Source organism: Scyliorhinus torazame, chromosome 16 (genome assembly GCF_047496885.1).
Source record: "Scyliorhinus torazame isolate Kashiwa2021f chromosome 16, sScyTor2.1, whole genome shotgun sequence".
In the NCBI taxonomy this organism is placed as follows: Eukaryota; Metazoa; Chordata; class Chondrichthyes; order Carcharhiniformes; family Scyliorhinidae; genus Scyliorhinus; species Scyliorhinus torazame.
In genome coordinates, this window is record NC_092722.1 from 159,313,878 (window position 1) to 159,339,840 (window position 25,963).

The 25,963-nt window shown below is 43.1% G+C and overlaps 1 protein-coding gene across 9 annotated transcripts in view; it reads right to left on the bottom strand.

Annotated features, from left to right (window-relative positions):
• LOC140393171 (pleckstrin homology domain-containing family A member 1-like) overlaps positions 1-25,963 on the bottom strand; it is a 123,597-nt gene that overhangs the window by 40,257 nt on the left and 57,377 nt on the right. For 4 of the 9 annotated variants that reach the window (XM_072479297.1, XM_072479300.1, XM_072479298.1 and 1 more), the window contains exons 5-8: positions 19,378-19,475; positions 19,036-19,062; positions 15,488-15,622; positions 5,182-5,319 (exon numbers count right to left, since the gene is read on the bottom strand). In XM_072479297.1, coding sequence (XP_072335398.1) covers positions 5,182-5,319; positions 15,488-15,622; positions 19,036-19,062; positions 19,378-19,475 — 398 coding nt within the window. The remainder of the gene's footprint in view (positions 1-5,181; positions 5,320-15,487; positions 15,623-19,035; positions 19,063-19,377; positions 19,476-25,963) is intronic. The other 5 variants (XM_072479303.1, XM_072479299.1, XM_072479296.1 and 2 more) reach the window with 2 other exon arrangements.

Here is a 25,963-nt window from a genome sequence, read left to right on the forward strand (position 1 = left end):
ACCGCCTCCACAAGGCTTAACGTCTCAGCAGCCAAAGTGCTTTTTACCACACTCCTTCCTTATTTTCTTTGTTTCCCACACAAGCGGGCAACATTTACCATTGTTCCCAAAAGGAAAATTATAAAACCTCCTGTGCTTGAAACCCCATCACATAAATTTGCGTAGGACGCATCACTATAAACTATGAGTTTCAAGTGCATAAGGTCACCTAAAACCGGGAACTTCAAAACACACTCCTGCATTTTTAGTTTGGCCATCGCTTTATTTGCTCTTATTAGGTCTTCCACTTTGGGATCATTCATTTTTGTACTCAACTCTAAGACATCAAAACTCACATCCGGTCTAGTCTGTCTACCTAACCAGTTCAGTTGCCAATTAAACTTCGCAGTTGCACTTTTTCTATCTTTGAAAGTATTTGCGTCTCTTTGAGAACTTCGGCCACGACCAATTGCTCTTGGGCTTTCCAGATAAGATTGCTGACGTAACGTTGCCCCTAACTTAGTCTGTCCAATTTCCAGTCCAATATATTTAAATGCACCGGAAGCATAATCTATGAAAACTGCTCGTCAATAGGACAATGCCTTCTTTCTGGTCACTATCTTTTTCCTCTTCTGACTCTTCCATGTCATGTGTCGCTTCAAACACTATAACAAGTTGGACAGTTGAAAGCATAATGGTATTGAAAGTCAAATCGAAAACATCGATTTATCATGCCCCGTGCATTTCTGGGGTTCATCTTCCTATTGTAGGTTCTAACTGGGTTTCTGTCTTCATAATTTTCTTGTCTCGGTCTCCTTCTATAGTCTTGAGCCCTGTTCGTAGCCATACGATTTCGCCATCATGTTAGTAGTGTATCTTCCATATTCTGCCTTATTGCAGGCTGACCTATTTGGGTCATCAGAGCCATCGGAATCGAATGTTTCCCCAGAAACTTTTGTAAAGCTTTTGTCATCTGTTCGAATAAGATATCCTTATCAGTAAACTGAACCCCTGTCAAAACCAGGAGCCTATCCATGTTGCTCACTCTAGCACAGTCAAGTAATTTAAAGGCCAACACAGACTGTGGAAATTCCAGGTTGTGTTTCTGCAGTCTTTTATATAGTCTGCTAAATTCCATTATATAGTCTTCCATGGAGATATCCTCCATTTTCCGGAACTTATCAACATCCGACCATGCTTCATACGCACTTAACAAGTCATCTTTCTTATAAATCTTGTCCATATAATGTATTAAAGTCTCCAGATCTTCTTCGGAGTCTAACTCTTCCAATTCCAGCTCAGAAAGAGCCAATGCCATACCTTGTTTTCTCTTTCACAAAGCAGTTACCTTAGTCCACATAGCTACTGCACTTCTCCATTGGTCGTACGATTACCTTTCAGAAAATAAGGGAGGATAGTCATATCCAGCCATCTTTATCCTCGGTTCAGCCATATATCCCTTTTTTTTTTCCTCATTCACTCCTTGGTTTGATGTGGAAAGTTGTATCTTTCAACCCTTCACATTTACACAGCAACCATCCTCTGCTACCAATTGTTAGACGTTTTAGTTGCTGTGATATGAAGAGTTGAAACTGCTGTTCCTTTTTCACAAACACATTTATTTCCTTCCAACAACCTTTGCACAAAACTCACTATACATCACCTGACAGAGGCCACCTGAAGCCCCTGTACATGTGTGTCAATTAATGGATACTTAACATAAATTAGACAACTAATTTCAATATCTCTTAACCCATTACTTAACACAGGTTAGGTGGATTGGCCATGATAAATTGCCCTTAGTGATCAAAAAGGTTAGGAGGGGTTATTGGGTTACAGGGATAGAAGTGAGGGCTTAAGTGGGCCGGTGCAGACTTAATGGGTCGAATGGCCTCCTTCTGCACTGTCATGTTTTATGTGCTTCTGATTTCCCAAGTCTTTTCATATTTAGAAAATAGTCTATGTGTCCATTCTTCCTACCAAAGTGCATAATCTCTCACTTTTCCACATTGTATTCCATCTGCCACTTCTTTGCGCCCCCCCCCCCCTCCTAGCCTGTTCTTCTTTGCCCCCCCACCCCCCCTAGCCTGTTCAAGTTCTTCTGCAGCCCCCGCCTGCTTCCTCAATACTACCTGCTCCTCTACATAGCTTTGTAGATGTTGTCATGATGGATCATGTCCTGGTATGTGAATTACAAAAAGTAGTTATAGCAAGAGATTAAGGAGGCAAAGGGAATTTTGTCATTCTTTGCAAGGAGAATGGAATATAAAAGTAGGGACGTTTTGCCACAGTTGTACAGGGCAATGATGAGACCACATCTGGAGTACAGTGTACAGTTTTGACCACCTTATTTAACAAAGAACATAGCTGCATTAGAAGCCGTTCAGAAGTGGTACGCTCAACTAAGTACTAAGTACTGGGATGAGATGCTTCTTGGTCTTTTGGCTAATAGCAAGCTCAAGATGAGGTGCAATGCCTTTTCTCGTCAGCTTGGATCTGGTACGCACGTCTCTTTTGTGAAGACCATGAATTGGCTTCAATTTGAATTGGTTTTTGGACTAAGGGTTTGCCCTGTCCACTCTGTGCATTGGTTTTGTAACTTTAAGAATGGGATAAAAACTAATAATAATTACTGGAATGAGGGGGTTATCTAATGAGGAAAGGTTGGGCCTGCATCCATTGGAGTTCAGAGAGATAATCTTATTGAAAAATATAAAATCCTGAGGGGATATTGAAAGGATGTTTACCCTCATTGTAGAAACCAGAACTTAGGGGACAGTGGACAAATAATGAATTTCACATTTAAGATAGAGGTGACGAGAATTTTTTCTCGGAGGGTCAGTCACAAGTCCTTTAAACTCTCTTACTCAACATGGTAGAGGCAGGGTCATTGACTATTTTTTAAGCATAGGTAGATAGATTTTTGGCTAACAAGGAAATCAAAAAGTATTGGGGTGGCCAGGATTGTGGTGTGGAGGCCACAACCAAATCAGTCATGATTATATTCACTGGCAGAGCAGCCTTGAGGGGCCAAATAGCCTACGCCTGCTCTTAATTCTTATGTATGTTCCCACATGCAGGTGGAGTTGCATTTTTTCCACAACCACCTTTCTGAACCTCTCCAATAAAGTTTCTCACAACACCAAAAGGGTCGTAATCTGTGACCAAGGAGCTTTGTCCCTCTGAAGTGCTTTATATGTTTGACCACACCATTCATCTGCAAAGCCTCTCCTGTCGTTGGCCCCGTCACACTACCCTCACTTGGTTCCACTTATGCCTATCCAATCAACTTGTCCTTCAGAATCTCCTCTTCCTTATCTAGATGCTGAACCATAGGCAATATCACATACAGACTTTGATCGGGTCCCACTCGTCAACAATCAAGATTCACCGCAGCATCATCTTTCTCGACTCCTCCATGGTCTCGGTTATCTATGATTGCTCATCTGATATTGGATAAACCACAATTTCATTCAATTAAATAGTAAAACTAAAACTCTTCATCTCTAGCTCCTGCCACGAAACTCATCAACAATTCCTTTCCATTTCAAGAACTACCCAATTCCTCCATTGTTAACAGCAGCCTCATCTGTTTCTGCTTCTGTTGGTTGCTAAAATTCTCATGCCATTGACTACTCAATACTCTACCAACCATTCTTCTATCCTCACACTGCACAAACTTCAGCTGACCAAAAACTCTGCTGCCTGGACCAAGTCCCGTTCACCCATTATCCCTTGACTGATGTGGTCTACTTTGGCTTCTGATCCAGTAATGCATCAAATTTAAAATTCTCTTTTTCTTTGAATTTGTTCAATACCTTTCCGACCCATCCAGGTAACCTCCTTTGGCTCTACAAGCTTCCTGACCTTTCTGCTCCTGGCACCAGCCTCTGCATCTCTGCATTCCACAGGAGGGATTGGACCTTCATCTCCTAAGGTCCATGGTCTGGAACTCCCTTCCCTAAACTCTTCCATTACCCTTTCTTACTTCCCTTGAAACCCACCCCTCAACTAAACCATTGGCTATCCCTCCTAAAATCTTCCCCAGTCCACTGTTTCCTTGAATATATCTTTGTGGTGCATCTGGCAATATATTTCAATATTAATGCCACCAAATTAAATGCAAATTGTTGCTGGCTACTTTTGTTTTCCCCAAATTCGAAAAGAAGAATTCAGGAGAGGGAAATTTGAAACGATCTAAACAATTTCTCTCTCTCTCTCTCCTCCACACCCCCCCCCCCCCCCCTACACATCAGGTCTGAAGGCATTGCCTAATGCAAAACTGTAAAAATATTTCCTTTTTAGTTCTTGTATTCTGACTAATTTCACATACCATGTTTAAAAGCAATTTCTCCTATTAATGTAAGGCACAACCTCATATCCTATATGCAACAAATCTTTTTGTGTGCAAACTTAGTAAGGTGACAAAGTGGGTAAGACACATTGTCCTTATATCTTCATTTAGCTTAAATCTAGCACCTACAATACAATTAAAATGTTAGAAAAGCAAACAAAATACTGCAAATCAGAAATAAAAAACAGTAAGTTCTGGAAATACTCAGCAGATTTGGCAACATCTGTGGGAACAAAATTAACGTTTCAAGTTGAATATGACCCTTCTTCAGAACAGCTTCGGAACTTCTTTTCTGAAAAAGTTATTTCTGACTCAATGTTAACTCGTTTCGCTCTCCACGGATGCTGCCAAACCTGCTGAACAGTACCAATTAAAACGTTGTTCCTCTGTTGCAGAAGTCCTATATAATTGGAAGGCTAAGACAGATAGGAGTAAATATAAATCAGAGTAAGTCATTTAGAATTTCATTTAGAGAGACTATAGGATTGTTAATTTGTGGAACCCCAAGGTTCACATGGCACATCCTATTGATGCACGGAATATTTGAGCCATGTTAATCCTAATCAAAGAGATTTTAGTGGGAAGACAGGATGCTCCGTATGGGTCTAAGTGTTCTACTCACAAGAACTGACATGTCTCAGCTTTATAACTATCAACAACAAAAAAGGCTAGGTTAGTACATGTATATTTTTCAAATGAAGAATATTTATCAAAACAGTAATAGAAGACTTGCAAGAGGGTAAAGGAATTGAAAAAATGAATTGTGCTTGATCAGTAAATATTTCAATAAAACTATATAAACTCCAAATAATATTGTAATGCACTTTCCCAGGAGGTAGGTTACTCACCACTGCTCCTTGTTTAACACAGTACCCACTTTTAATGACTGCTTGATCAGGTGTAGGTTTACCAATAAAATATGCTAACTGACTTTGGGAACGCTTCAAATTACTTCTTTCAATTCCTTCAAGACATTCCATCCCCTCCTGTTGAATAATGATACAAAATCATTAAAGGCAAAATAAATCAGAACTAAAATCTATCCCAACGTTGTCAAGACTTTAAATACAAGACATTTTCTAGACAGCTGACCAGTCATACTTGCACAAAACATTTGATAAGATTTAACAGTTCAGAATATTTGGTAAGCATTTGAAAGCAACCTTCCAGATTGGCTTGAATAAATTGAGAGTCTAGACTCCAAGACTGGTCTGACCAGAGTCATTAACATAATTACACAGGTGTTTCAACATTTCAAGGAGCATGTTTATTTCTGTAAATTAGCACCATAGACAGAAATATTTTAATTGTTGGGAGCAACATGAATTGGAATGCAAAAATTTAGATTTGAAAAAAATTCAGAATTAATCAACAGATTCATATCAAAAACACTGACAAGACAGCACGGTGGCAGAGGAGAACACGGCTGTCTCACAGCGCCTGGGACCCGGGTTCATTTCCGCCCTTGGGTGACTATCTGCATGGAGTTTGCAAGTTCTCCCTGTGTCTGTATAGGTTTCCTCTGGGTGCTCCTTTTCCTCCCACAGTCCAAAGATGTACAGGTTAGGTGGATTGGCCATGCCAGATTTCCTCTTAATGTCCAGGGATGTGCAGGTTAGGCTATGGGGATAAAGCAGGGTGGACAGGGGAGTGGATAAAGCAGGGTCGAGTGCTCTTTCGGAGGGTCGGTATAAACTCAATGGTCCGAATAGTCTCCTTCTGCACTATGATTAAAACTGTGGTCATAGGAATTACTTCCATATGTTTACGAATATGGAAAGGTTTGAGGCAAGACTACATCTGAAAACTTTTTGAATGATGCAGTAAGCATAATCCAAAAGCAAAAACAGATCCACCCTCAAAAGTAATTCCCATTTTAACACCTACAGTAAGTCAAAAATAACACACAAGTCAAATTCAGACAGGCATTGGTCATTTAAATCCATAATATACATAAAGTACCAAATAGTTACTTAAATTCTATAACTAAAATACAGATTCTTCAGTTTGCAAATATATTAAGATGAATTCAGAAATCATACGAGGCAGCACCATCATGCTCAAATGGTCCTAACACTCCCACAGCATTTAGCTGCAGGAGACATTTTCAGTTGCCATGGGGAAGGGTTAGAAACTGAATTTTCAAATATCAGACCAGGCAGGCAGCGAATATGCTGAAAAGCAGAAAGAGGGAAAATCTTAACCAACCAATTCACAAAGAAAAATGTATCCTGCATTCATGCTTCTCCATCTCCCTCCAAACCATCCAAGGAAAAATAAACAACATTTTAAAAATAAGTGTGTGATGGGGAGGGAAATTAACCCAGTTTTTAATTGTGTAAAAAATTAGCAATTAAACGATAGGCCACAAAGTTCTTGGTTTTCACTTTTAAAACTGGTTAGATTTTGCGGTCAATAGCTAACGAACAGCATGAGTCAATCATTTGAATTGTCCCTGCCCATTGACTTTCTGTGGAATTTTTGGTAGTCATACCAACAATCCAAAATGTACAGCACCCTTCTGGGAACTCCACGAACAAGGAAAAATCTGTTTATCTCCTTAACCAATCAGGCTGAAGAATGATAAATGAGCAGTGCAGAATTTGAATCAGGAAATGTTGGAGCATTTAATTAAACGTCAAATTCATTAGAGGAAGTGAAATAGGGGGGAAAAGATTAGGTGAGGAGGAATGAAAAGAAGAAAGCACTTTTTCTACGTTTCTTAAATCTCCAAAAATAATTTTAAAATTAGGTTGTTTGATAGGAATTAAAATTTACCACATCGTTAAAAAGATATTCACAATGGAATTTGCAAACCCATCTTTGTCTGGCAATTTTAGTTCTCATCATTGAGGTGGCATACTGCTTGAATGAGGAGCCAAATGACTCAAGTTTTTGGGAGGCTTTTGGTAGAACCATGTGGGAGAACAACTTCCATATTGGACTATAAATTTGCAGTTGTTGGTAGTTGCTGTGCAATTTCAAAGAACAATACAGCACAGGAACAGGCCATTCGGACCTCCAAGCCTGTACAGGTCATTATACCACCGATGGCCAAAACCCTCAGCACTTCCTGGTGCCGTATCCCTTAATACCCATTCTATCCATGATTTGTCGAGATGCCTTTTGAAAGCCGTTAATCTATCTGCTTCCATAACCTCCCCTGGCAGCACGTTCCAGCCACTCACCACCCTTCGTGTAAAAAACCTGCCTCACACATCTCCTCAAAGCATTGCCCCTGGATCTTTTTTCTAAAAATATATATTTATTCAAATTTTGTCAACAAATTTTCAACAACCCCCCCACCCCCCCCCCAAACCAACAAAAAAGAAAGAAACAAGAACACAACAATTATACATTGGATTTCCCCCATATACAATAACCCCCAATATAACATTAAAAAGCCCAAATAGGGAAAAAAAACACCTTCACCCAAACAAAACCCCTCCTCCCTGCCGCCACCCCCCCCCCCCCCCCCCCCCCAAACCCCCCTCCCGGGCTGCTGCTGCTGCTGACCTCCTCCTACCGCTCCACGAGATAGTCTAGGACCTGGAGAGCCCTTGCTCAGTCCCTCGCAAGGCAAACTTTATCCTCTCCAGCTTGATGAACCCTGCCATGTCATTGATCCAAGGTTCCACACTATGGGGCTTCGCATCTTTCCATCGAAGCAAAATCCACCGCCGGGCTACCAGGGACACTAAGGCCAGAATACCGGCCTCTTTCGCCTCCTGCACTCCCGGCTCGTCCGATACCCCAAATAATGCTAATCCCCAGCTCGGCTTGACCCGGGCGTTCACCAGCTTGGACATAGTCCTCGCAAAACCCCTCCAAAACCCATCCAGCGCCAGGCACGACCAGAACATATGGATGTAGTTTGCCGGGCTCCCTGAGCACCTCCCACATCTGTCCTCCACCCCAAAGAACCTACTCAACCTCGCCCCCGTCATATGCGCTCTGTGAGTAAATTTGAACTATATTAGGCTGAGCCTGGCGCAAGAGGAGGAAGAATTAACCCTACTCAGGGCATCAGCCCACAGACCCTCATCTATCTCCTCCCCAAGCTACTCCTCCCACTTGTCCTTTCAATCCTCCACCGAGGCCTCCTCCTCTTCCTTCAGCTCCTGGTAAATCGCCGAAACCTTGCCTTCTCCAACCCACACACCCGAAATCACCGTATCCTGAATCCCACGTGCCGGAAGCAGCCGGAATTCCCTCACCTGCCGCCTCACAAACGCCCTCACTTGCATATACCTGAAAGCATTTCCCGGGGGTGACCCAAACTTCTCCTCCAGCACCCCTAGGCTCACAAACATCCCATCGATGAACAGGTCCCCCATTCTTCAAATCCCTGCCCGATGCCAGCTCCGAAACCCCCCATCCATCCTTCCCGGGACGAACCGATGGTTCTCCCAAATCGGGGACCAAACCGAGGTTCCCACCTCGCCCATGTCGCATCCACTGCCCCCAGATCTTCAGCGTCGCCGCCACCACCGGACTCGTGGTATACCTTGTCGGCGAGAGCGGCAGCGGTGCCGTCACCAGCGCCCTCAGGCTCGTGCCCACACAGGACGCCATCTGCAGCCTCTTCCACGCCATCCCCTCTCCCTCCATTACCCACTTACGGATCATCGCCACATTGGCTGCCCAATAATAGCCACACAAATCCGGCAGTGCCAGCACCACCCTGTCCCTGCTGCGCTCCAGAAACACTCTTCACCCTCGGGGTCTTATTCGCCCACACAAATCCCATGATGCGCCTGCTTACCTATTTGAAAAAGGCCTTGGGGATCATAATGGGAAGGCACTGGAACACAAAGAGAAACCTCGGGAGGACCGTCATTTTGACCGACTGTACCCTACCCGCTAGTGAGAGTGGCAGCATATCCCATCTTTTAAAATCCTCCTCCATCTGCTCCTCCGACTGCGTCAAATTGAGCTTGTGCAGGGACCCCCAACTCGTAGCTACTTGGATCCCTAGGTACCGAAAGCTCCTTTCCACCCTCTTCAGCGGTAGCTCGTCTATCCCCCTTCCCTGGTCCCCTGAATGCACCACAAAGAGCTCACTCTTCCCTACGTTGGGTTTATATCCCGAAAAGTCCCCAAACTCCCTAAGGATCCGCATGACCTCCGCCATCCCCACTGGGTCCGGCACATACAACAACAGGTCGTCGGCATACAACGACACCCGGTGTTCCTCTCCCCCACCCCCCGGACCAGTCCCCTCCATTTCCTGGACTCCCTCAGTGCCATGGCCAGCGGCTCAATTGCCAGTGCAAACAACAAGGGGGACAGGGGGCACCCCTACCTCGTCCCCCAGTACAGCCGAAAGTACTCCGACCTCCGCCCGTTCGTAGCCACACTCGCCACTGGGGCTCTATAGAGCAGCCTGACCCAACTGATGAACCCCTCCCCGAACCCAAACCTCCGCAACACTTCCCAAAGATACTCCCACTCCACCCGTTCAAAGGCCTTCTCCGCGTCCATAGCTGCTACTACCTCCGCTTCCCTCTCCACCAAGGGCATCATAATCACATTCAGGAGTCTCCACACATTTGTATTTAGTTGCCTACCCTTCACAAATCCCGTCTGGTCTTCATGAATAACCCTCGGGACACAGTCCTCAATTCTCGTAGCCAGCACCTTCGCCAGCAACTTAGCGTCAACATTGAGGAGCGAGATCGGTCTATATGACCCACATTGCAATGGATCCTTGTCCTGCTTCAAGAGCAAAGAAATCAGCGCCCTGGACATTGTCGGGGGCAAGGTCCCCCCCCCTCCTCCCTCGCCTTATTAAAAGTAGCAACGAGCCCAACAGGTCCATGTATTTCCTGCAGAATTCAACCGGGAACCCATCCGGCCCCGGGGCCTTCCCCGCCTGCATGCTCCCCAATCCTTTAACCAGCTCCTCCAGCCCAATCGGCACCCCCAAACCAGCCACCACCTCCTCCTCCACCCTCGGGAACGTCAGCTGATCTAGGAATCGTCGCATCCCCTCCTCCCCTGCTGGGGGCTCAGACCTGTACAGATCCCCATAGGAGTCCCTAAATACCTCGTTTATTCTCACCACACTCCGCACCATATTCCCCCCTCTATCCTTAACTCCACCAATCTCCCTCGCTGCCTCCCTCTTACGAAGCTCATGTGCCAGCATCCGACTCGCCTTCTCCCCATACTCGTACGTCGCCCCCTGCGCTTTCCTCCACTATGCCTCTGCTATCCCCGTGGTCAACAGGTCGAATTCCGTCTGGAGGTTCCGTCGCTCACCAAGTAGCCCCTCCTCGGGGGGCCTCGGTGTACCTCCTGTCCACCCGTAAAATCTCCCCCACCAACCTCTCCCTCCCCTCTCTCTTCTCCCTGTGGGCCCTATTGGAGATTAGCTCTCCCCTGACTACCACCTTCAACGCCTCCCCGACTACCCCCACCTGCACCTCCCCGTTGTCCTCCAAATATCTTTCAATACACCCCCGCACCCGCCCGCACACCCCCTCATCCGCCAACAGTCCCACATCAAGGCACCACGCGGGTGCTGGTCCCTCTCCTCTCCTAACTCCAGCTCCACCCAATGCAGGGCGTGGTCCGAGATGGCTATGGCCGAATATTCCGTTCCGTCCACTTTCGGGATCAGCGCCCTACTCAAAATTTAAAAATCTATCCGGGAGTAGGCTCTGTGGATGTGGGAAAAGGGAAATTCCCTGGCCAGCGGCCTGGCAAACCTCCATGGATCCACTCCCCCCATCTGGTCCATAAACCCCGAGCACCTTGGCCGCAGCCGGCCTCTTACCTGTCCTGGACCGAGAACGGTCCAGTGCTGGGTCCAGCACCATGTTGACGTCCCCCCTCATTATCAAGCTTCCTACCTCCAGATCCGGAATCCGACCCAGCATGCGTTTCATAAATCCGGCATCATCCCATATCGGGGCATAAACGTTCACCAGTACCACCCGCACCCCGGCAACCTACCACTCACCATCACATATCGACCTCCATTATCCACTACAATATTCAGTGCCTCGAACGGCACCCGCTTCACCACCAGTATTGCAACCCCTCTGTTCTTCGCATCCAGCCCTGAATGAAAGACCTGCCCTACCCATCCCTTTCTCAGCCTAACCTGATCTGCCACCTTCAGATGTGTCTCCTGGAGCATAACCACGTCTGCCTTCAGTCCCTTGAAAACCGGCCCGTTCAGGCCCCTCACATTCCAAGTTATCAGCCAGATCGGGGGGCTACTCCCCCCACCGGCCGACTAGCCATCTCCTTTTCTAGGCCAGCCACGTGCCCGTGCCTCCCACACCCTCCAGTCCCCCAGGAGGCGGCCCCCTCCCCGACTACCTCTCCTACTTACAGCTCCCCTTTGGCCAATGCAGCAGCAACCCAGTTCCCCCCCCACCCCCTCCGCTAGATCCACATCTAGCCATTTTGCTCCCCCCATGACACTCCCGTAAGTCAGCTGACTCCTGCTGATCCCGGCCTCTCCCGCCATTCCATCGATCCCCCAGTGTGAGAATCCCCCCACCCCTTGGCAATCAGTGTGTGCTCCTCTCTGGCATCGCCCTTCGCCCGCCCCCATCCTTCCCTAATGCGGGAAAAAGCCCGCGCTTTCCTGAGCCGACCCCGCCCCCTCTGGCGCAGCTCCTTTCTGCGGCCTTACCCCAACTCCCCATCCCCAGGCCTCCACCCTCCCCCTTCCTCCGTGGAGCCCTGCCCCTCCAACACCACACTCCCCCACAGCCCCCACATCAAATCCATTCACCCATCCACACCCAGCACTCAAACAAAAAGAACATTCCCCACATGCAATAAACACAGTAAACATCCCCCCACGACAAACCCTCAATGAGTCCAACTTTTCAGCCTGAATAAAGTTCCATGCCTCATCGGGCGTTTCAAAATACTGGTGCCGATCTTGGAACGTGACCCACAATCGGGCTGGCTGCAGCATCCCGAACATCACCCCCTTCCGATGGAGCACCGCCTTAGCCCGGTTGAAACCAGCCCGCTACTTAGCCACCTCCGCACTCCAGTCCTGGTAAATTCGGATCTCCATGTTCTCCCGCCTGCTGCTCCGCTCTTTTTTGGCCCATCTCAGGACACACTCTCTGTCCATAAAGCGGTGGAACCTCGCCACTACAGCCCTTGGCAGCTCATTGGCTTGGGGTCCCCTTGCCAGGACCTGATGAGCCCCATCCAGCTCCAGGGGCCTTGGGAAAGCTCCCGCGCCCATCAGCGAATTGAGCACGTGCTCATACATGCCCCGGCATCGGGCCCCTCCACTCCTTCAGGGAGACACAGAATCCGAAGATTCTTGCTCCTCGACCTATTCTCCAGGTCCTCAAATTTTTCCGCCCACCTCTTGTGCAGCGCCTCATGCGCCTCCACCTTCACTGCCAGGCCCAAGATCTCGTCCTCGTTCTCCGAGGCTTTTTGCTACACCTCCCGGATCGCCGCCCCTTGGGCCTTCTGGGTCTCCACAAGCTTTTCAATCGCCGCCTTCATTGGCGCCAGCATTTCTGTCCTCAGCTCCTCAAAGCAGCATTTAAGAAACTCCTGTTGCTCCTGCGACCACTGCGCCTACGCTGCTTGGTCTCCACACGCCGCCATCTTGCTTTTCCTTCCTCGCACTTTTCGCTGCACCAGGATCACTTTTTTTAACCGCTCCACTCCTGGTCCAATCCATACAATGTTGGGGAGACCGTGCTGTCACCTTACCACACTGGAAGCCGTCAAACAATTGCCGTTGGGGCCTCTCTGAAGAGCCCAAAAGTCCGTTCCCGGCGGGAGCTGCCGAACGTGCGACCTACCTAGGCATAGCCGCAACCGGAAGTTTGCCCCTGGATCTTAAGCCTATGCCCAGCTAGTGACTGATCCCTCCAGCCCAAGAATGAGTGCCTGTCCATCCACTCTATCCATGCCTCTTATAATCTTGTAGACGTCTATCAGGTCACCCCTCAACCTCCGTCGTTCTAATGAAAATAGAACATAATAGAACATAAAACATTACAGCGCAGTACAGGCCCTTCGGCCCTCGATGTTGCGCCGACCTGTGAAACCACTCTAAAGCCCATCTACACTATTCCCTTATTGTCCATAATAGAACATAAAATAGTCCGAGTCTATTCAGTCTCTTCACATAGCTAACACCCTCCAGACCAGGCAACATCCTGGTAAACTTCCTCTGCACCCTCTCCAAAGCCTCCATATCCTTCTGATAGTGTGGCGCCCAGAATTGTGCGCAATATTCCAAGTGAGGCCTTACCAAGGTTCTTTACAACTGTAGTAAGACTTGCCTGTTTTTATACTCTATGCCCCGCCCAATGAAGGCAAGTTTTCCATATGCTTTCTGGACTACCTTGTCCATTTGTGTTGCCACTTTCAAAGATCTGTGGACCTGTACACACAGATCTGGCTTTCTATATTCCTAAGAGTTTTGCCATTTACTGTGGAACATCGCTAGTCATAACCTTCCATTCAGAAAAACACCCTTCTACTGCTACCCTCTGCCTTCTGTGACCGAGCCAATTCTATATTTCTTGTCACCTCACCTCTGATCCCATGTGACTTCACCTTTTGTACCAGTCTGCCATGAGGCACCTTGTCAAAGGCTTTACTGACGTCCATGTAAACAACATCCACCGCCCTCCCCTCACATGCATAATGGGGAGTTGTTAGCATCACTGATATTTCTACTGAAAAATTGCACCCATTATTTCTCAATTGTGTTTTAAAATGGTTCCAAATCAGTTTTTACTTGCTAGTGTTTCAAAACAGATCACCACTAGGGCTGCAATGTTCAACACAATTGAGACTGGGCATGAATGTCATCTTACTAGAATCACTTGAGTTAAAGAAGAGTTTTAGAACATCTGTAAGCTGTCTGATGATTACGTTTCAAGAGGGGTCATTACACATAAATAACACATGGAGATATTCTGGCTCTTTTGCTGATGTGACAGAAATAAATGTTCTAACCAGAGAATAGGGGTAAGAGCAAGGCCATTCAGCCCTTTGAAACTGCTGTAGCATTCAATAACATCAGGCTGATCTTCCACCTGAATGCCATCTTCCCACACAATCTCTTAGTAGCTAAAAATGTGTCAATCACTCTCTTAAATATACTCGGATGGCTAAGCATCCACATCACATTCAGTGAAAAATTTATCATCCTTGTCCTAATTGGCTGACTCCTTATTCCAAAATTGTGACTTGATTCTAGACTCACCAGTCAGGGAAACATTCTCCCAACACCCACGCTGTCCAGTTCTTTAAGAATATGTTATATTTTAGTAGGGAAAATCCATGCCACAGAGGTTGCCCACCAAAGATGCAGTAACCTTCTTTGAGGTTAGCAGCAAACAGCATTGCTTTGCCGCTGACTGCTAAATCTAGGTAACAGAATTCAATTTCGTCATCCTAGACTTCAGAAGTGATAGTTGCTGCAAGTTATACAATCCACAGGAGCCACAGGTGCAATCCCAGATAAATTAGCAGTTTCTCTGCAGGAGCACTGACATTTGCTTCAATGCCCAAGTTTTGGGAATAGGTTGCAGAAAGTGAAGCCCCACTGTCAAATGTATTTGCAGGTGCCTGGAGGTTGAAGTGTGATGATCAATTACTTATGAATACTTCAACATGAAGAGCCTGTTGGATATGGTATCATGGGTTCAAAGAGGACAGCGACGGTCGGAGGTGCAGTGGTTGAAAACAAGAAATACTGAGCAGAAGCTCGATGCAGGACAAGACTCATGCTGTACTGGCGCTCAACTGCAGTTAGATGGTCACCCTCATCCTCAGTTTAATCAATGTTACATTTGCATTTCCCACATCACCATCTCATTAACCTGTTGGAATACTGGTCATCTTAATTGAAGCTATAACAGATTTGTTTTGTGATGGGACCTACACACACACCAGAACGGAATTAAAACAGCTGAAATTAATTCCATTTATAGCCAAGGATTCAGCATCCATTATTGTAGTCAAAAGGATATTGAAATTGTTTTTTTAATTCTAACATATATTAGTTTCCATACCTTTAATTAATGGATTCTGAACTTTTAGTCAGCTGCAAGATTGACAGGTATGGTGTATGAATATATTTTGCTTCATTACCACTATCGTTTGCCAGATATGTTCAAATATCATTTTGTTTTTCACCTGATTAGTCTGTGTAATAATTGGAACACCACCAATAATTTCCGTCTTGTATGGCCCTGGCTTCCTTGCACATTGCCCCTCCATAAGACAATTTTGGTTATCTGAATTCAGTTGAACATCCGATGGTTTAGGTACCTGTTTTAAAAGAAATAACTATGATAGCAATACAACTAGTAAGATGTATATTGCATGAGTCACATTTTTTTAAAAAACAATTATTCACAATTTTTTTTTTTTACCCAGTACTGAAGAAATTAACAGCGAGATTATTCAAGGCCAGTTGCACTAACCTTTTTTATCTTTAAAATGAAACTTTTTCACACAGCAATTAATCCAGATAATGATGTGATCTCTTACTGGTCACTGAATGTTGTGCAGGTAATAAATAATTTGTTAACAGAGGTAAATAGCACAAACATATTTCAGAATGTTTTTCAATGCTGAATTTATTAATTAGATCATATTTATAAAAGATCAATTTGCAATATTTCATTACCAATCCCAATGCCAAAGTAATAAGGGGTCAACACGGGTGCTCTGCACCATGCTTGCACCTCAAAAACAAAATTCCTTTCACAGCAGAAACATAAACCAAAAGCTCAAATAAAAACTTGATTCTAGGCCACTTCAGAGTACCGTTAAGAATCAACCACATTACTATAGGTCAGGGGTCACACATGAGAAACAAGAAGCTTCAGAATTCCATTGCTGAAGGACATTAGTGAACCAATTGGATTTTTAACAACACGAACAAATTCATGGTCATTTTTAGAGATTTTTGAAGCTTTTTAAAAAATGAATTAAAATTCCCAAGTGCCATAGTGTTATCTGAACACAGGTTGTCTGGATCATCACCATTTGCCAATGGTGGGATGAAAGGAGGACTGCATGAAAAGCCACAGTCAACAAAACATACTTTGGGGATATTGTGGGATGAACCCATGAAATGAATTAAATATGTGAATGAAAATTATAACATGTAAGGGAACAGTAATTTCAAACTTGCATTATTTCAATGTTTACTGCTTCTCTTCCTAGTTAAACAAAGCAAGGACATTACTAGTTATAACGTCTGAAAGAGATCTGCTGCCTACATTTGAGCAAATGAGGAATCAGGAATCGATTGTGCACCAGCAATTTTGGGGTGGAATGTTAGCAGAAACTGGCATTTGATAAAATAGGGTAGCAGGGCTTTGGGTAAGCAGAGAATGGAAGACGGATTTAATACTGTGCAGGTAATTCTATCCCCCCCAGCCCAATGTGCTTTATCTACCCTTTTCCTCCCTGCCTCCCACTCTAGTCTGTTCTTTTTGAAACGCTGTTCATCAATAATATTTTCCAGTCATGATAAAAAGTCTTAACCCTATAACAAGTGGTTGACCTCTATTGCTCTACATGCTCCAGTCTTTTTCGTTTTAGTTATTAGGTTTTCAGCATTTGGCCATTTGTACCACGTTTTGGGTGAATTTCAATGCAAAAGTGGCAGTATAATTCAAGAAGCAAGTTAGTAATTTAATGGCTGTGTAATTTTCATTTTAAGAGAAACTCAAGCATTCCCACCAGATTCCAACACCAGCAACTATTTCACAATAAAAAATATAACAGAAGCCTTCAATGTCAAAAGTGTATCATTTGTTAAGAGTGGCATTGCGATTTTCTGCAATCTGAAAAATATGATGCTCTGTATTTTAATGATGCCTACCTACACAAATTCATTTGTGAATTGCTCACTGTGCCACCCTGGTGAATTCCCAACGGTTTTGGATAGGAGAGATTGGGTCAGAGGTTTTAGAAGCATTGCATATGTTCACAAAGCAAACATTTTAGAAATCATAAATCTACATAACTTGGGAATCTACAGCAATAATATTCACAGTTGAAACTAGTAAAATAGAGTAAAATAGAAAGTCAACTCTCCCCTCTAAGAGTTGAATTTTCGAGCATTTCATCTCAAAAACAAAATCAAGATCATTAGCTAAAATTCTTGGAAACCCTTCTCAGCACGTCATTCAGATGACGAATGCTGGGAAGCTGATATCTATGATGTATACAAGAGATCTGTTCCTAATCTGGGGCAAATGGGGAATGAGACAATGCAAGTCAACAACTTCAAAGACATCATAAGAGAATGTATTATATTCAACGAATTCTGAAATTCAAGTGTGTGGGATGTTGCTTTTTTTTTTGCTGTGACAAGAAGCCTCTATTTTTACCCACACGTGACAAAAATTCAAATCACTTTTATGATGAATTATTTTGAATTTCTAACTCACCCGTTATTTCAAACATTAGCAAATGTAACATTGGCAAAACTGCCATACATTTAGCAACCAAGCTCTTCTGTCATTCAAAAGTTCAGAGAAAAAATGCAGAAAACGAATACATTTTAGTGCAAAGGTTGCCACCTCTAAAATACAATCCCTAGAACAAACAAATTGTCAAGCCTTCTTTATAAAACTGACCAGGATAATTTTACTCGATGCCTACAAAGCTTTTAAGTTATAATCACTTAATCCATTTAAATTAGTTTAACTTGAATTGAGAGATTTTTTTAAAAATAGCAAAACAAAGCAAAACTCAAAATCTTATGTCACTAGTTAATTGACAGCAAATATTCAATGTTACATAAGATATCAGCCAAAGCATGAACTGTGCAGTATGATGCTGAAATATGAGAAGTGTCACTTTCACCCCAACACACTTGGCAGGGTTCAACCAAGCAGTGAAACAATAAATGTTCTAACTTGCCCAACCCATGTGAAATTCCAAAGATAGATATCTCCAAACGATAAACACGGAATTGAACTGGAAAGTCAAAAGCTTTGTGCATCTGACTATTCAGGTTTGCTTGCAAAAACTTGAAATTTGTACAATTTACACTTCTGAGAAGCAACATAATTCACATCATCTGAATGATCTAGCTGGGGACAAGGCCTGACTGATGGTCTTTCAGCTCAGGAATAAAATTAGCATAGTTTGCATTTTAATAACGGACAAATTTCTGCTGATAGTTTTCCCCCCTAACCCTAGTGCCCCCCCCCCAAGGTACAGCTGGATTTCTTTTGAACTAAAATTACTTTTCCTAGGTATTACTTGATTTTAAATGCCTTGATCAAGACTTCCATTTTAGTCAAGACTTACAAAACAAATTCATCAAAATACAATTATTTTCATAGAGTTTTGTGAATTTTTGGTTTGATTAGCATTTTCTCATTTAATCATCCCGTACATGTATCAAGTTGACATCGTCAGACACAAAGTAAGATTTTTGCTACTAGTCTGAACAATGTGCCCTAACCTCAGAATAGAACTCAGTGAGAAGATTTCCATTCCTAGATTTTGGCAGGCACATAACAAATGCTGGCATTCTTCAGGCTTCCAATGACCTAAATTTATAGATCAGTGGTGAAACCTTCTTCAAAAGTGGTTTTATGGTATGTCCAAAATAGTACATTGCATGCCAGTCAACAATTATATTTATACCTCGCACAACCAAAAGTAATTACTTTCCTTCTATCGCAAATTTGTCTTTTTAAACTATATATTACCTTAACTTCACGTGAATATTGCTGAAGCTGCAAAGGACATGTTTAAACAAATGAATCATCTTGTTAGTACTTAAATTGCATGCCACCGTGCTGTCACATCATGCCAAATTATCAATGCAGTAATTATTTTGCTGTTACTAAAAAAAACACTTGCAAATGATAGCAAGGAAAAATACATTTTTATAAAATATATTCTTAACACATGATTGGAAATTACTTTAAATTCTAATGTACCAATGAAAGAAAGGAACTGAAGCTAAAATAGAATATGCCAACACCAGTTTATATTTGTTCCTCACTTAATGGCTGCATTATAGTGACACCTGAACGAGGTGTACTTACTGTGATCTTGGTAGCTTTGTTCAGTATATTCACCCACTCAACCAAGTCCTGCTGATCATTGGCTTGCAGAAAGTACTTCCTCATTCCTGCATTAATGACTGTTAAGACAAGTCAGAATCATGATTTTAGACCCATTAATAAAACACATAAGTCACTGACCAAAAGCATTTTTAAAGAAGTTTTTCGTTTTGTCCAGGAGATTGTCTGTTACGACTATCAACCGGTCTTCAAGCATATGCTCAAAAAATGTTGCTCAAGAAAATACCTGCTTTCCATAGACATGGGACCAGGTTAGGCATAATTCAGAGATTTAAATTACTTTCTGATCAATCACTGCAAATACCCACATTACACAAGTAAGAGATCTGGGTAAATTCTGAACAAACATTTTAGATGATCTCACAGGATATCATATTACAAGCTTCATGCCCTAGCTTCTGACTCCATTGCTCTCCTTGGCAGCCATTCAACGCTGAATCAGACGAATCAGAACTTGTGTGCTCTTGGACTCCAAAGATAAATTTAAAACCACATATCTGCACCATCACTAACACCATAATAACATTATGCGACTCGGCCGCTGCCGCACTTCACTCGTTGCTGGAACTCTTATCCATGCCTTTACCTCTAAACTTGAGCACTGAATGGTGCAGAAAGCTCAATGACTGAGATAATGCAACATTAAGATGTGTTGAGGAATAAAATGCAAGTATAACCCATGGATGCTTCATCTCTGGTCTTTGCTGAACTAACCGATTTCAACGAGGATATGGCAAGAAAATGTGGCCTCATACCTCTTGGAAACAGGTAGTGAGAGGGAAATAAACCAAAGCTTCAAACAGAATTCCCATTCCTGATTACCATCTGGGGATTTATGTTAAATTTGTGTTTCTGTCAGGCTTCTCTCTGTATTGTTTATAACATAAAGGAACCATAGTGCACCATCTGCCATTAAAATATGTGCACTTATTTTATCATCCTCAGTAAAAATAAAATCATAATACACATGAAATCCACCTGCTTAAAACTGTTATTTTTTGACACCAGTGTTAACCTTAAAAATACAACTAGAATGATTCATATGGAATTATGGAGTCTAAGACTTTCCATATAAAAGTACCATGTAAACACAGGCAATACGTATGTAGTCACAAACCGTCATTAGAAATGTTCAGCGATTCTCTGGCAAGATTTGACCTTGCTGCATTTTTCCACATATAACCCTACAAAATATTGAAATCAAGTCACTTGACATCATAAACTGTAACTTTTCTGACAACTCTGTAAATTGAGTGGTTGGCAATGGTAGACTAGAAGAATGCCGGACTGCCGAGAGACTGTCGCTGTCCCGGCAATTATGCAAGAGCAAGTAATGCTTTTCCTATTAAATTACTAGACAATGCTGTAAAATAATTTGAGAGTGTCAACTTGCCATCCAGTTCGATGTTGGGGGATTTCTTGATGCAAAGAACAAAGATTCTAAACCTTTACTTAATTACTGGGAAATGTAGTTAATCCTAGAGTTCATTGCACTTAGCATCCACATTGGAAAGCAGTTTATTTCAACAATCCCACTAAGAGAAAATAAAAAATTCTGACCCTTTTAACAACTGAAGAGTCCCAACCAGCAGTTAGTCATTATTACAGATTGAATTGTCTAATATAACTGCTGGCAAAACATGACACTTTCACAATTTATAGGGTTTCTGTTATATCTCTGAATCATCACTGTTCAATACAGCCATAAATCTCATGACAGCTAGTCAAACCCCTCCCCTACTCATGATCCATCCCATTTGCTAATCTACATTCTGTCCTCCATAATTAGTTTCGCTACATCCCAATGAGTTTCATCCTCCACCACCTAAGTCCCCACCGTTTACAAATCTCTCATGTAAAGATCATACTGCTACACTAACATATTGCATCTCTGAGCAGCGCAGTACATGCTGGTTTTCGTGATCCTCCAAACATGCCTGAGCTTCAATCATCAGTATGGTTGTGAGGCAAAATAAACATTTTCATGATTTACCACGGTCTGCTCTTGCACATTACAGCCATCAGTTGCAGAGCATCACCACCACTGGTGACATGGGACCAGGTTTGCAATGACTTGGCCAAAAATAAGATTAGGTAGAAAATCTGAAACCCTTTTACTTTCAGAATACTTCCAAAACTTAATTTAGCAAATTACAAATCATTTACTTAACACCGATAATTCATGAATTAGTTTACTCATAGATCATAGAATTTACAGTGCAGAAGGAGGCCATTCGGCCCATCGAGTCTGCACCGGCTCTTGTAAAGAGCACCCTACCCAAGGTCCACACCTCCACCCTATCCCCATAACCCAGTAACCCCACCCAACACTAAGGGCACTTTTGGACACTATGGGCAATTTAGTATGGCCAATCCACCTAACCCGCACATCTTTGGACTGTGGGAGGAAACCGGAGCACCCAGAGGAAACCCACGCAGACACGGGGAGGATGTGCAGACTCCGCACAGACAGTGACCCAAGTCGGAATCGAACCTGGGATCCTGGAGCTGTGAAGCAATTGTGCTATCCACAATGCTACCGTGCTGCCCACTCATATCAGATATTCTATTCAAGCAGAGTTCAAATCCTCATAACACACCAGAATGCACACAAGATTCCACATTACCTTGGGTATAAATCTCATCCCAAAATGTTTTTTAGATTTTTTTTTTGAAAAAATTAACAAAAAAAAAAAAAAATGCAATCGCCGATATTTGTAACTAATTTCTCAGTGAGTTTCATCTTTTTGCAGATTTTAAACTGGGAGTTAATTGCAGTACACAATTTCTCCAATCTTCCTTGTAATTTTGGTTCTGTTTCAGGGGGAAAAACACCATCTTTCTTCAAAGTGCCAGCTGCTTGAAAGAAGTGACGGATAAGAAAAGCTCTTCCTTTGTTTTAGTCAGTGGCTGCAAGTTCCAAAATTCTGAAATACTGAACAAACTTCATGTTTTTCTATTTTATGGCGAAGGTTAACAACAATTTCCAATGGGCAAATTCGATTTCAGAGAAAGTCGACTGCAGTTTCCTACTGTACAAACCGCTATGAGTTTCCACAAGACTGTAACACAACCTTGTAACGTTTCACTATTGTAATTTTGCTAATTACATATTCGATTTACTGGTAGCTTACAGCTATATTTATAACTCTTAGGAGTTTCAATATTCATTATAATTTCCAGAGCTAGAAGAATTTGATGTTTAATTTTAAAAAGTACATTTTTTTCCTGTAAACATACTGCAATAACATCCTTACATCACATCCTCATCATTACAATCGTGGTCAAGTTGCGCCAAAATGAATCAACATCCTGGAGGTTGCCATTGATCAGAAACTGAACTGGACAGCCACATTAATACTGTGGTTACCAGGACAGGTCAAAGACTAGAAATCCTAGGGAGGGTAACTCCCCTCCTGACCCACGAACCCTGCCGACCATTTACAAGGCACAAGTCAGGAGTGTAATGGAATACTCCACTTGCCTGGATGAGTGCAGCTCCAATAAGCTCAAGAAGCTTGACACCATCCAGGACAAAGCAGTCCACTTGATTGCCCCCCTCCCCCCCTCTTCCACAAACATTCAAACCCTCCACGACTAACAAACAGTGGCAGCCATGTTTACGATCTACAAGGTGCACTGCAGTAACTCACCAAATTTCCTTAGATAGCACCTTCCAAACTCATGACCACTATCATCTAGAAGAACAAGGGCAACAGATACCTGGGAACACCACCACCTGGAGGTTTTCCTCTAAGTCACTCACCACCCTGACTTGGAAATATATCGCCGCTCCTTCACTGTCGCAACATCCTGGAATTCCCTCCTTAACCGCACAAGGATTGCAGCGGTTCAAGGCGGCAACTCCCCACCACCTTCTGAAGGGCACCTAGGGGTGGGCAATAAATGCTGGCCTAATCAGCGACGCACACATCCCGTTAATGAATAAAAACAACTAATAGGACAGGGTGAAAAAAAACCAAGAATAATGGGAGTAGATTATTTAAAAAATTGAATGAATGCTTGGCAAATCAACGCTCGAATCATTTGAAAAATTAGATTCCAATTTCTAAAGGGAAATGCATATAAGCTGACTGAACTCCACAAGTTGTGTTACTGTTAATATTCTGAAACAAAACATATGACTGAAAGGGTTGTGGGGGAAAAAAACATTTATTTGATCTGATTAGGGATGTTTTTTTTTCTGTCATAGCTTGATATCAGAAAAACATGCCCTAATTTATTTTAATAAAATAGTTCTGGAATTAGTTTTATTTTGGCTATCAAACAAAATAGAGGTTTGCCACTGAACTCAAAAACAAACATATTAGTTTGTTCCAGTAAAAGTCTTGAAAATTGAACCCGACCAAGTGGTTCCTTTAATTTAATAATAATCTTATTGTCACAAGTAGGCTTACATTAATAGTGCAATGAAGTTACTATGAAAAGCCTCTAGTCACCATACTCCAGCACCTGTTCTGATTCACTGAGGTAGAATTCAGAATGTCCAAATTGCCTAACAGCATGTCTTTTGGGAGGAAACCGGAGCACCCGGAGGAAACCCACGCAGACATGGGGAGAACACGCAGATTCCGCACAGACAGTGACCCAAGCCGGGAATCGAACCTGGGACCTCGGCATTGTGCAGAAACAGTGCTAACCACTGCGCTAATGTGCCACTCACTTTCAGTCCATCACTTGGAATTCAAACTCTTTTGAAAAGTTATCAGTCTCCACAGCGATCATAATATTTGAATATGTTTTATTGGCGGCTCTTTTGAAGGCGTTATTCATCTAGTCCGAGACATTTTTTGGAAAGCATGACCGGAACTTTCTGGTCGTTTACGCTGGCAGGATCTTCTGGTACCGCTGACAGCAAACTCCTGCTGAGGGTTTCCTAGCGGTGAGGGGTGCATTCAACTGGAAACCCCATTGACAAAGTGGGATCAGAATATGCCGCCGCCGGACAATGACAGGCATCCTCCGTAATACATGCTGCGGTTTGGGCAGAAAATCCCGTCCTATAATGGTAGCATGTCAGAACAAGAAGCCGATATGAAACCTTCAAAATCAGGCCAGACTGGAAAGCTTCCAGGAACCGGAGGGGGTGGGGGACTTCAAAATGAATGTACATTGTGGTTTAGAACAACAGTGACCAAGATATACTGTTCTACTTACTCCAGGAGATTGCGTTTTTATTTCTGCCTACATTTGCCAGTTTAGCCTAAGCCATTTTCTAGTGAAGTCAAGAACATGATAAACAAAGAAGCCAAAATAAGGTGAAAAACGCCCTTTGTTGGAACCCTGGATTCTTGGGCAACCAAAAGCTTTTTCTGAAGTGGTCTTGGGCACTGAACCACGACAATTATATAGTGCAAAAATCCATAAAATATAATAGCGGTCTCAGAGTCTCATGGTAAATCGCACCCTTCTACCCCTCCTAAGCTTTTTCTTAGTTTGTCAGTATGGCTACCATAACTGTTATCTTTGTTTTCAGTGTACTGTCACCTCCGGTTTCCCATACACACACAAATCTGGGATATTTGTGAAAATAAGCAAGTCAAAATTTGTGCGGTTATAGGACTTTCCCGGACTGCTACATGAACTTTGTGTACTTCCATAAAAACCTTAAATTTACAGCTTTGTACATTTACATGGCATTATGTGAAGGATCCCCAAGTGATATTAGAGGTCACCAAAGACAATTTTTTTAAAGTCCAATTTAATAGCCAAATATGTGAATAATCATCATCTCCTGCTCCCTCCTTCCCCATTAGTTTGATTACATAAGATTTATCAGGGAGTTACACGTGTAGCTTCATCTCACCTTCCTCCTATCATCATTGGAATGGAATGCCAATTACTGCTTAAATATTTCTCCCCAAACGGTCTCAAAACACACGGGACGAATTCTCCAGCTCCCCAGCCACGTGTTCCACGGGGTCACGTTGCCGCCGGCAGAGGGATTCTCCGTTCTTGCCACTAGCCAATGGGATTTCCCATTGTGGCTACCCCACGCCACTGGGAAACCCACGGACGGGAGTGCATTGCCAGCGGAACGGAGAATCCCACCAGTGGAGAATTCACCCCATGATGTACGATTAAAATAAGAATCAAAGCACAAATCAACAAATAATTGTCCTTGTGTTTCTGATTGTGTGCCAATCCCAGTGAACAGTTCCCTTCAAAATAAGGACTTAAACGCCTATTTTACAATGAATAATTTAGTTTCAGACTGAAGCTTCTACTATCCTACCATGGACCATAATAACTTCCACACAAGTTAAAAAGATTGCCTGTTTTCAAATGGACAGGAAGAAACACTCAATGCTGGAAGCATTTTTCTAAAGTATCAATAGGCGATGCCTAACAAATGCGAGCACAAATCAAAAGTGCAATGAAACACTGAATTAATTAACCAAACCAGTGAAATACAAATTGGAAAAACTTGGATCAACTTGGATACTGTTATCGTCAGAATACATCTTTATTTGGCTTGAAATAAAAGGAGAGATGCAAGTGCTAAAGGCAGTGCAGAGAAGAGTCA